This window comes from Sycon ciliatum, chromosome 7 (assembly GCF_964019385.1).
Source record: "Sycon ciliatum chromosome 7, ocSycCili1.1, whole genome shotgun sequence".
In the NCBI taxonomy this organism is placed as follows: domain Eukaryota; kingdom Metazoa; phylum Porifera; class Calcarea; order Leucosolenida; family Sycettidae; genus Sycon; species Sycon ciliatum.
This window is the reverse complement of record NC_088649.1, coordinates 17,312,510-17,323,876: the sequence shown is the minus strand read 5'-3', so window position 1 is coordinate 17,323,876 and position 11,367 is coordinate 17,312,510. Positions and strand designations below refer to the sequence as shown.

The 11,367-nt window shown below is 60.2% G+C and overlaps 1 protein-coding gene across 1 annotated transcript in view; it reads right to left on the bottom strand.

The window, feature by feature from the left end:
* The window catches only part of LOC135821122 (histone-lysine N-methyltransferase 2A-like), a 12,167-nt gene extending 1,658 nt beyond the window's left edge, over nucleotides 1-10,509 (bottom strand). The window contains exon 1 of the mRNA XM_065334188.1: nucleotides 1-10,509. This exon is cut by the window's left edge and continues 1,658 nt beyond it. Within this exon, the coding sequence (XP_065190260.1) occupies nucleotides 1-10,341 (10,341 nt within the window). The 5' untranslated portion in view covers nucleotides 10,342-10,509.
* Between the last annotated feature and the right edge of the window lie 858 nt (nucleotides 10,510-11,367).

Below are 11,367 nucleotides of genomic sequence, written 5' to 3'. Positions count from 1 at the left end.
CACCATGCTCTTGACGGTTTTCTTGAGCTGTCGGAATCGCATGGCCAGCGGCAGGTCCATGCTCTTCAGCTTGGCGCGTTCGCCGCTCTCCGGCAGTAGCGAGGCCGAGAGAGACGTGGAAGAGGCCATGATGGCCGTGCTGGAAGCCACGCCCGCACTGGACTTCACTGCAGCATCGGTAACGCCTCCGACACCACCGCCAACACCGCCACCACCGCTCGCAGAGCTGTTGCGCATCGGGCGACGGCGGTAGCGAGACGACAGGAAGTTGAACATGTCGTACGGGCACGACTGCTTGACGGGTTCGGCGCGCGCGCAACCGTGCGGGTTCTCCTTCAGCGGCGCGTCGATATCAGCCAGCTCATCCGCGGCGGCAACTCGGTAGAAGCGCGGCTGATAGCCGCGGCACTGCGACATGCCAGGAAGCTGTTCGAGCAGGCGCACGAAGCACTCCTGCTCGAGGCCGACGAACGAGAGACCGTTCAAGCCGGCGCCCACGTCCAGATGTGGCATGCCACGCTGAGCGCGTGCTTCCTCCAGTTGACTGGTGAGCGCTTGCCAGAGTTCGTCCGGATGCAGACTGTCCCGGTCGAAGGAGCCGTCAGAGCTGCGGATGCTGACACGCGCCACGGCACTACCCGGGCGCGGAGAGAACTTGGCGTGACGGATGGACGAGTTGCCTGTAGCAACCTGGGACGACGACGATGGTGATAGGGCCGACACAGGACGATGAGCATGTCGCAGTGTCTTGGGAATGAACACGGACTTGCGTGACGAGCGAGGACCATGATGCTGTGTGGACGTCACATCCACATGCTCTGATAGATTCACTGCATCGACCGTGCTAGTGCCGGAGCCTGCCACGACGGTCTCGGAGTGTATCGGTGGTGGGGACACGCAATCGGCAGCGTTAAAACGAACGGAGTTGCTGGCTTCGCCGATCGTGACTGGCGACTCACCCAAGGTTCCAGATGAGCTGTTCTCCGAAAGTATTGACCGCACGCCGGCAAGACCACTCAGCGGGCGAGAGTCGCGCTTCGGCTTTGGCGCGCGGCCAGCTGCCGGCGGCACTGTTGCTGGTGCGGCGGCGAACATCTGCTGGATGAACCTGGACGCTCCCTGCAAGCGGACGGTGACGGGCATTGAACCGCCAGCATGACGCTGATCAACGGCAGAGTCCGCGGTGAACGAACTATCCGCTGTGCTACCGGCCGAAAGCAGGCTACTTGCTTTTACGGGCGAGTACGATGAAGAACATGCGGACGAGGAGCACGCACTGGAGGGGTTGAGGAGAGGAGAAAGAGACGACGACGCGCTGTTGGAGTTACCGACGCTGCTGCTGCTGGCCTCTCGGCCAAAGAACGCGTCGACGCAAGACGTCGTGCGTGCGGACGGCTTGTGCAGCACGGACGACTCCATCATGATAGTGGTGGGAGATTGCGAGCTAGGTTGCGAGTTATTGTTTGGTGACGTGTGTGACACAGCTGGCGTGGTGGAGCTCGATGATGTTGTCGAGGCCGGACTGCTCTGCAGCGAGGCGGCGAAGCCCGAGGCATGCAGGGACGAGGGCAGTGATGGACTGACCTGCAGGCGGGCGTGCTGCGGCTGAAGACGCACGGGCGAGAACGAGTGCGGCTGCTTCAACGGTGACGCGGACGAGTTGAGGATGGCAGAGTTTCGAGGAACCTTAGCATGCACCAGCATGGGCTGCAGGTCGGTCTCGATAGTGGATATCGTCTGCTTGCGCCTCCTCTTGGGCAGGATGGAGGCGGCCTCCTCGAGTGCGGCCACCTGTGCCGCAAAGTCACCTTCTGTGTCCGGCAGCGAAACAACGGAGCTATCGGCGGCCAGGGACGAGGACGATGAGTGAGCGCTAGCCCTGGACAACGAGGGTGATGATGACGGACTGGCCGAGCGCGAGGCACGGCTGCTGGACGGCGAGCATGACGAGGCGCCCGAACTCGGCGAGGCCGGTTTGAGAATACCGGGCAGGACAGCCGTGGACTGACGAAGCGACTGCTGCTGCTGCTGATAGCTTGCGGCGCACACCGGCGCAGTGATGGTGGGCAACGGGGGCGCTGCTACTAGGGACAATGGCTGCGGTTGCCAGCAAGCCATGGAGCTTCCACTGGCCAGGATGTCCAGTGCTCGGCTACCGGCCAACGTTAGGTAGTCCGGCAGGCCGGTGATGACGCTGTTGCTGGCGGTGGTGTCACTGGTACTACTCGTCGTCGTGATGGAGACGCAGTCGGGTACAGTCAACGTGGCAACGGTCACGGCATTGCTCAGCGCAGCGACGTCATCACCAATACCGTAGATGAGTGGTAGATCGGCCACCGAGACCCCGTGAGCGGGGCCGGCGCTGGCAATCGCCAGTTCAGCTTGCTGTTGCTGCTGCTCACAGGCTGATGGCTCTACTAGAGAAACACCATGGTTGCCTAACGAGTTCACAGTCGGAGTGCCAAACGTGCTTGCCAGCTCGGTACAGGTCTCGGGTGCCGCTGGTGCTTTCTCGTTCGCCACCAGCACTGGCTTGATGTCGAGAGCTGTGGCTGCGCTCGACGCAGCGGGTGCCTGCAATGCGGCCGGCACGGGCTTGTTAGAGCGCTGCTGTGCCAGCTCGAGCAGGCCGCGCTGAAGCTCGCCAATGCAGCCAACCTTCTCGGCCGGCGTTCTGGCGGTGGCCAGGCGCTGCGACGACACGCTCCACAGCTCCATGGCGCGCTCGTGAAGCAGCTTCTGCTTGCGCTGCGGATTGCAGCCACCGTCAGCTGCTGCCGCCGAGGAGGACAGGCCGTTCGGTAGAGATGACGACGCGGCAACAGAATTGCTGAACTCCTGCACCGCTTTGAAAGCCTCGCGGACCGCCGAGTTGACGTCTTCTTCACCCAGGGAGCTGTTCAGAGCACTGTCACTGTCTACTTGATGCTGTTGTTGCTGTATGTGTTGGTCCAGGGTTTGCGTGGGTGGGGTTGTGCCCGTTGAGACGGATTCGACAGTTGCCAGAATCGCTTCAGACGGTTCTGGTACAGAGTTGGTGGTCGGTTGTGCGCAACTCACAGGGGAAGGCAATGGAACAACGTTGCCTGGTGCTGATGCTGCTGCGGGTTCTGTGGCAGTTGTTGTCGTTGCTGCTGCTGCTACTGCTGTGGTATTTGCTGCTGCTGCTGCTGTTACTGGAGGTGATGGCACGGCTCCCGCAGCGGACACCGATGAAGCAACATCGGTTTCAGAAATGACGTTCTGCTGCGGTGAATGTGCCGAGTTGCAATTACTAGAAGGCCTTCTCTTCGCTGAGACTGGCTCAGCACGAGCACAGCCAGTCTCGCCCTGTGTGCCAGTGTCACTCTGGCTTAGGCTAACAATATCCATTGTAGTTACTGATGCTGGCTGCTCGTGTGTCGGCTGCTGCTGCTCCTGCTCAGTGGTGACATCAATAGCACTCACTGTTGCTGCTGTTGTTACTGTTGCCACTGTCGGTGTAGCTGCCGCTGCTGTTGCTGCTGTTACTGCTGCCGTTGTTGCAGGCGCTGCTGTTGCTGCTGTTACTGCTGCCGTTGTTGCAGGCGCTGCTGTTGCTGCTGTTACTGCTGCCGTTGTTGCAGGCGCTGCTGTTGCTGCTGTTACTGCTGCCGTTGTTGCAGGCGCTGCTGTTGCTGCTGTTACTGCTGCCGTTGTTGCAGGCGCTGCTGTTGCTGCTGTTACTGCTGCCGTTGTTGCAGGCGCTGCTGTTGCTGCTGTTACTGCTGCCGTTGGTGCTGACGCTGCTGTTCCTGTTACTGCTGCTGTTTGTGCAGGCGTTGCTGTTGCTGCCACTGCTGGTGTTGCTGTTACTGTTGCCGTTGGTGCTGTTACTGCCGTTGGTGCTGTTACTGCTGCTGTTGCTGTTACTGCTGCCGTTGGTGCTGGCGCTGCTGTTGCTGTTACTGCTGCCGTTGTTGGCGCCGTTGCTGACACGATTCCTGCTGCCGGCGCTGGTGTGGTAGCTATTTTTGCAGCTGCATCTGGCAATGTGACGCTGGGATAGGTTGAGGCGTCATCGGCTTGAGAGACACTGGTATCTGACGTTACGTCCATGGCGTTTGACATTTCAAAGACAATACTATCTGATAGGTCCATGGCTACCTCTGAAGCATCCAAGTGATTGTCAGTTGAGCACTGCTGCCGATGTTCATCGCCGTGTTGCTCCACTTCCATAACGCTCTCAGATACATCCATGAGTGCCTCCACCTGCTGGCAATTAACCAGAGGCAAACACTGCTCCTGCTGCTGCTGTTCGAAGAGGAGTTCGCCTGCAAGAACGGGCAAGGCTGAGCAGCTGTCAGCTGACGTGTCGACGCGTTCAGAGTTATGCTCCGTCGCTGCTGCTGCTGTTGTGGTATTGTGAGTAGAGCTACTGCTGTGTGACACAACTGGGCTGTGCGTGGCGCTATCGTCGGCGTCGTGATCAATCACGGAATGTGCCACGGCCAGAGAGTTCTCGGCGTGCAGCCCGCTCGCGTCCGCGGCCTCCTCCTCTTCGGGCCACAGCTCTTCGACGATGGTGCACGTGTACACGCACAGGCGGTCGGGCGACTCCACACTCCAGAAGACGCGCTGACTGCGGAAGCCGACCGGCAGCAGGTACGAGGCTCGGTCGGACGCCGCCTTGATGTCGCCGAGCTGCAGCACACGCAGGCCACCCACGGACAGGCGTACCTCGCTGGGCAGCATACCAAACTGGTAGCGGCGCATGGCGCGCAGCTTACCCAGGTCCACCACCAGGCGACGGTCCAGCTTGAAGTGACTCTCGACCAGTGCCAGCTTGCTCTTGGCCGAGGAGCCGTGCTCGCGGCAGAAGACGTTCTTGTTGGCGAGGAACGTGCAGCCGTTGCGGCGCGCGCACAGGTAGTGGAACGATTTCGGGCAGCGGCCGTGGCAGCAGCCAACGCTGGCACCGCTAGAGTCGCACACCTCGCAGCGCAGGTGACGCGATCGCATCATCGCAGCCTGCACCTGCATCAGTGTGCCATCCTCCCGTTCGTACACCTCCGACGACCAGAGCGCACAGTTGAAATGAACCCACTCGTCAGATGTGCACATCATCAGACGACCGCGATCTTGGGATTCCGACGAACGATTGCCTGCGGCACCAGAGGCACTGTTGCTGGTGGCCGTGGTGATGCTATTGCTGCTGCTGCTTGTGTTGGTAATATCATCTGAGCAGCCGCCGCAGAAGCCGCACTGGCGCTTGTCCTCCTCGGCGCTCTCAAAGGCAATAAGCTGCCGTGCTGACTGTCGGTGGGTCGTTACAGCTGTCGTTGTACTGGCTGCTGACACAGTGGTGGTGGCGGTGTTGCTTGATACACTGCCAGTGACCATCACTGACGTGCCACCACTCAACACACTTGAACTAGTGCCTGGCGGACTGCTGCTGCTGTTGTTGTTGCTCTGAGCTGTGTGCGTGGCGGAGTCATCCCGAGGTTCATTAAGACACACTGCATCGGATGTGCCCACGCCCGCGGGATCGGCGACGGCAGACGAGGTGGACGCCACATTTAGCGTACCGGTAGCCACTGACGGAACAGACGGGTCGGAAACAAAGACATCGCCGGCATCGGATACTGATGACGTCGCTGTTGCCGATGAGCTTGCAACTCGTCTTGCATAGGAGTGATCGCCGCCTGGCTGCGGGAAACTGAGAGCTGGATCGCTGGTGGTTGAGGTACGGCGCACGATGACGGGTGGTCCCTCCACGTCGCGACCGCCATCCGGAACGGGCGGCTTGTTAACCTCGTACCACGGGAACAGCTTACGCATCGTACGGCTGAACCCGGAGCGCAGGAGAGCCACATGCTCAAACGATCGCGGCTGCTTGCCAAGCACTTCCAGGAAGGCCAGAATGTCGTGATGGAATTCGCCGACGGTGGCGTAGTCGTTACGGTCGACACGCACACAGATGCGCCGCAGCAGACGGTCAAAGCTGCGATGAACGCCGCCGTTGCTAGGTCCCGTCGCCATGGCGGCCGCATCGTCGTCATCGTCTTCCATCATGGCGGTGAGAGCGTCCAGATTGTTCTCATTCAGGCCGGCTGGAGGCCAGTAGGGTCGCTCCGCATCCTTGCACTTGGACAGACTGGTCTTGAGTGCGGCGAACACCTTCTGAAGGCCGGCCGTCGTCTCCTCCAGCACCGCCGTGACCCACTCGGGCGTCACGCCGTCGGCGTTCGGCTGACAGGCGCTGCAGACAAACGTGACCGAGTCCTCTGGCAGCTCGCCGAGGATCTGATACTGCTCGTTGGTCAGGCGCTGACACGAGGCGTGGATCCAGCGCTTGCAGTCCATGCAGAAAACCATAGCCAGGGAGAAGTCGTCGTCCGGGTACGTGCGGTCGCAGATCGTGCAGAAGTGGCCGTTGATGCGCCGCCGATGGCATACCAGGCAGGTGAGCGGGTCGGGCGACCAGGCGGCGGACACCGCGCCGCAGCTAGTACACATGATGCACCGCGGGCACAGCCAGCTGGGGGGAGACGACGGCGATGAGTCATCGCCACCGTCTTTCGCGGATGATGACGAGGGTGGTGTGAACCAGTTGTCGTCATTGCGTCGACACGGCTTGGTGGGATGCTGCGGCGGCAAACAGGTCGGGTGGTGGAGGCGACGACACCGGCTGCAATCCAGCAGAGTGCCGGTGCTGGACGCGGACGCCGCACGAGAACAGACGACGCACGTGCGGCAGCGCGAGCAGAAGAACGGAACAGACGCGTCCGACCACGGCCGGAGGTCTGGCAACTCTACGTGCGCGTCGCCGAGCGCAGCCACAAAGCAGAACGAGTGCATTGGTTCGCAGCACGCCTCGCAGAAGCGCAGCTCATCCATCATCGTACCGGTGCTATTACCGCAGTCAACAGCAGTGCTGCCTGTACGACCGGTCCCGCACAGATAGCACATGGGTTCGGTGAGCGGCCGGGCCGTGGCCACAGCGTAGCCGTCCGCGCACGCCTCCTGGACGGTCATGTTGTCGCGCGTGTGCGGCATGACGCGCGACTGCCCGCGCTGCGCCGTGGTGGTGACCTGCGTGGGCAGACTCTCCAGCGTGGACTTGGCGTCGGTTTTGTCCTGTTGCGACGATGACGCAGATGACGCCTGCTTACGCTGCTTCTGCTTCTCCTTCGGCGTGCTGTCATCGACCGACGGACGCCGGACTTCGGAGAGCTTCTTGAGCCGCTTCAACTCTCTGGCCGCCGCCTGTATTTCACGCTTGGCGGCCGAGTCGGTGGCGCGAGAAGCGGCCCGCTGCAGTCGCGCCTCCTCGCGCTGAATCTGCTGACGACGGCGCTCCTCGCTCTCCTCGCGCTTGGCCGCCTCAATCAGCTCGAACTTGAGCGTCTTCTTCTTCATGCGCGGGCCGGCCGGGTCCGAGGGCTCGCGCTGCGGCCCCGCGGCCATGGCGGCGTCGCGCAGCGCCGACGGCACCACGATCGGCATGATGGGGTTGGCGCACTTGCGCAGCTTGCACGCCTGCTTCTTGATGTTCTTGCCGCCGAACTCGCGCTTGTCCAGGCAGTTGGAGCACACACCGCAGTTGTTCTCCGTCAGGCACGGCTCGCACTGGCCGCAGCGCATGGCACGCTTGCGAAACGTGCCCGTGCGCGTTATCACACGGGCGTCGTCCGGCTCCACGCCCGCAATCGCGGCTGCCGCTTCCACGACGGCCTTTGGCGGAACTGGCGTCGCTGACGTTGTTGACGGTGTTGCTGCTGCTGCTGCTGCTGCTGTTGCTGCTGCAGATGTTGACGATGTTTTGGATGCACTGCTGGTGGAGTCCTGTTTGCGCTGCGCCGAGCCGCTGTCTCGTTTCTTCGGCGTCTTGCTGCTGCTGGTGCTACTGGTGCTGCTGGTGGGTGGTGATCGATCCCTGAGCAGATTGAGGATGGGCGATGACGACTTGAGCCTTCTGCCTCTGCTGCTGTGCGCTGGCGGTGACTCGGTTGACTTGCCCTCACGCCCGCTGCTGGCGGGAGTATCGTCGGCAGAGGGCTTGGACGCGACTACTCGTCGACCGCGACCACGACGATGCGGTGTACCGGTCTGCGCGGCCGCTGCAGTTGTCGTTGATTCGTGCTCTGCATCCGATACCGTCGTACTAGCAGCGGACCGTCGGCGAGTGTCGGCCGCACGTGCTCGGCGGCTGCTAGGAGTTGCAGCGGCGGACGACGACTGCGGCTGAGACAGCATCTTGGGCGGGCGGCCGCGCGCACGCCGCCCGGTGGGCGTCTCGTACTTGCGGCGGTCCATCTCGTCCAGCAGGTCCAGATGGACAACGGTGGTCATGTCGTCAGCTGACTCGCATGCAAACAACTCCTGACGCTGTTGCTGTTGCTGCTGATGTGCTTTGCTGGATGCGAGGGAGACCTTCTTGCGACGGCCACTGCTGGAAGCACTGTGCGGAGTGTAGTCACGATCACTGGCACTGGACGCGCCCGTGTCACGTTGAGACGACGACGGCACATCGGCGTGCTTACGCTTCAGCACAAACTTCTTGGCCGGCGGCTTGAAATCGTCGCCAGAGCTCACGTCCATGACCTGATCGTCGGCCTGGTTACAGCGGAAGTCGTCAAAGTCGTCGAAGTCGTCCATTCCGTCGCTGTCCTCGTCGCTCGTGTACAGCGAGTCGGTGACGAGCTTCAATCTCTGCGCTGACCTGCGGGCCAGGTGTTTGCGTACTGCCGAGCGCGATGCGGCTACCACCGGTTCCTCCAGTGGTTCGACTTCGACTACTAGCGAACCGGCCGCGAGTCGGTGCTGCTGTGACGTAGCCTTGGAGCGTGATGATGATGATGACGGCGATGGTGTCGTGGCGGGTTTCTTGGCTATGGCCACCGCATTGATGCGCTTCTGCTTCTGCGCGGCCACCTGGTGGGCGCGCTGCTTGAGCTGGGTTACGATGCGATTGCGGCGAACGGATATGGTTGCCGTGGTGCTGCCGCCGCTGCTGCCAGCGGATGGGTGTGTGGCATGCTCGGCGCCTCTGCGACGCTCGTCGTCCGTAGTCACCGTGCTGCTGGTGCCGCTGGACGTACTCGAGATGCGCGTGCGCACGGGCGGCGCGGGACGAGCACCGAAAGGCATGTCCGCCGATGGCTGCTGCTGCTGCGGCTGCTGTTGCGGCGCTGCCTGCTTACGTCTCAACGCGGATGTGGTCGAGGGCACACCAGCTTCCGTCTTGATGTCGCTACCAACAGCGACCGCGGCTTCGTTATCGCCCGTTTCCGATTCCAGTCTCGGTCGCAGACGCCGCATGACCCCCTCCGCCGGCGCAGGCCGTGTGAAGTCGGTGCGCCGCACTCTGCTCCTGCCGCGGTCACGTGGTTTCCGTGGCAACGCCGCCCGATCGCCGTCCGTGGCGCGGCGCGCGCGGCGCCGCGCTCGGAACACGCTCATGCCATGACGATGGCGTTGCCGACGACGACCGCCGTCTGCAGAGCTGTGGCGGCGACGTGGCTCGTCCCGGCTTGCCGTAGCCGTCACCGTCGCCGTTGACGATGCCACCGGGGTCACTGCGGCTGAAACGGTCGGCTGCCGGCTACGGGACGTGATGCTAGCAGCCGCACTGGCCGACGTAGAAACAGCAGTTGCGCTGCTACGACTGGAAGATGCTGATACACTGGCCGACGTAGAAACAGCAGATGTGCTGCTACTGGCAGATACGGATCCACTGGCCGGAGTAGAAACAGCAGTGTTGCTGCGACTGGCAGCTACTGACACACTGGACTTGCTGCTGCTCCGGGACACAGTGCCACTGCGTGCTGGCGAGGACATTGCAGATCCAGCGCCTACACTACTACTCACGCCACCAGACGGTGCAGCCACGGGCGAGTGCAACGTACTGCGGAACTCCGCACGCAGCAAACTCTCGCCACTCAAGCCATCGTGAAACGATCGTGACATGTTACTGAAACGCTCAATTGGCGACGTATCCAACAGCTCCTGCATCTTGGCCGTCGTCTTCACGACGCGACCGGACCGTTTCTTGGCCAGTACCGGCTCTGGCTGACTGCGACGCGAGCGACAAACGCTCTCGTTACTTTGATGCTGTTCTTTCTCTCGCGCATTGAACCAGGCAGTGTTGTCCAGCAATGGCGAACCTGGTCTAGAGTCCTGCCCAGTGTCGCATCCACTCGGCGACCTGTAGGCTTGCAGGCCAAGATCCTGGGAGAAGAACCCACGGAACTCCGTGGCCGAAGAGCCATCGTCTGGCAAGAATAAGATTTCAAATAGACGATTCTCTTTCGTTGTCAAACGCCGCTTTCTCGGAGATTGTGAGCTCGGAGAACTATCACCTGCAGCCGATTCCGCCATGGCAGGGGTGCTGTGACTGCAGCCAGTTCACACTGACGCATCAACGGGCAAAGACTCAGCGAAAGCCCATTAGATAATTGAAAAAAACAGGAGAAATCAAATGCCTTTCTTCTCCATCAGAAAACACTCTCAAGCAAAGCAACAAAACGCTCACACAACGCAACACAGGTTTGGCGTTGAGCTTCGTATCACATGGTACATCGTATCACCAATCTTGAATGAAATCAAAATTTGCAAAACATACCGCATAAATTATTTTTGCGACTGAAGTTGTGTGGAATTTATTTGCATTCTGTCGCGTAAACCCTGGGCGATTGCAGGAACACCTAGGGATTTCACAAATGCCAATGTTTTACTTGATTATCAGACAACAACCCAGTCAAAATCATGATTTCGCTCGGGTCAAGAATTGAACACTTCCAAACTCATGACGTCACTTCCTTTATGAATGAGATCTCAAATTTTGCAAAGCTCACAAAAAGTGGCCATTTTCGCGCCAGTCGTCCTAGAAACGATTCCCATTTGTTTCCCGCCAGAACTCAAGAATGATGTCATGAACAGCTGATCACGTGCAAATTCTGTTTGGATGGCAAGGTTCTTTCTCAGTTCTTGCCAGTGCATTCGACGAAGATGACTCTCTCAGCTCTTATTTTGTTGTTCTTTGCGACCAAGGTTAGGAGTTGGATCACCTTTCATTTGCTACTGCCCGCTGTTGACTTGTATCTGCCTTCTGTCACAATGTCGACAACCATGCACACGAAGTACACAACTGTACTGTCGTTAGCTGTCTCACTGTGTGGAGCAACATCATCTTTTTTGTCAGTTTTGAGGTCCCGTTCAAATTTGCTAATCCGAAATCGAAAGCTAGCTTGGAACTGCAAGGTAATAGTTCTCCCTGCTTGCAAGTGCATGTACATCAAGGTGGAAGTTGTACCAGTCGAAGAGAGTCTTTTTGTTCGCCTACCTGAAGCTTGTCACAATTCAACTGTTGGGAACTGATTATAGGAGCGCATCGTGACGTTTCCA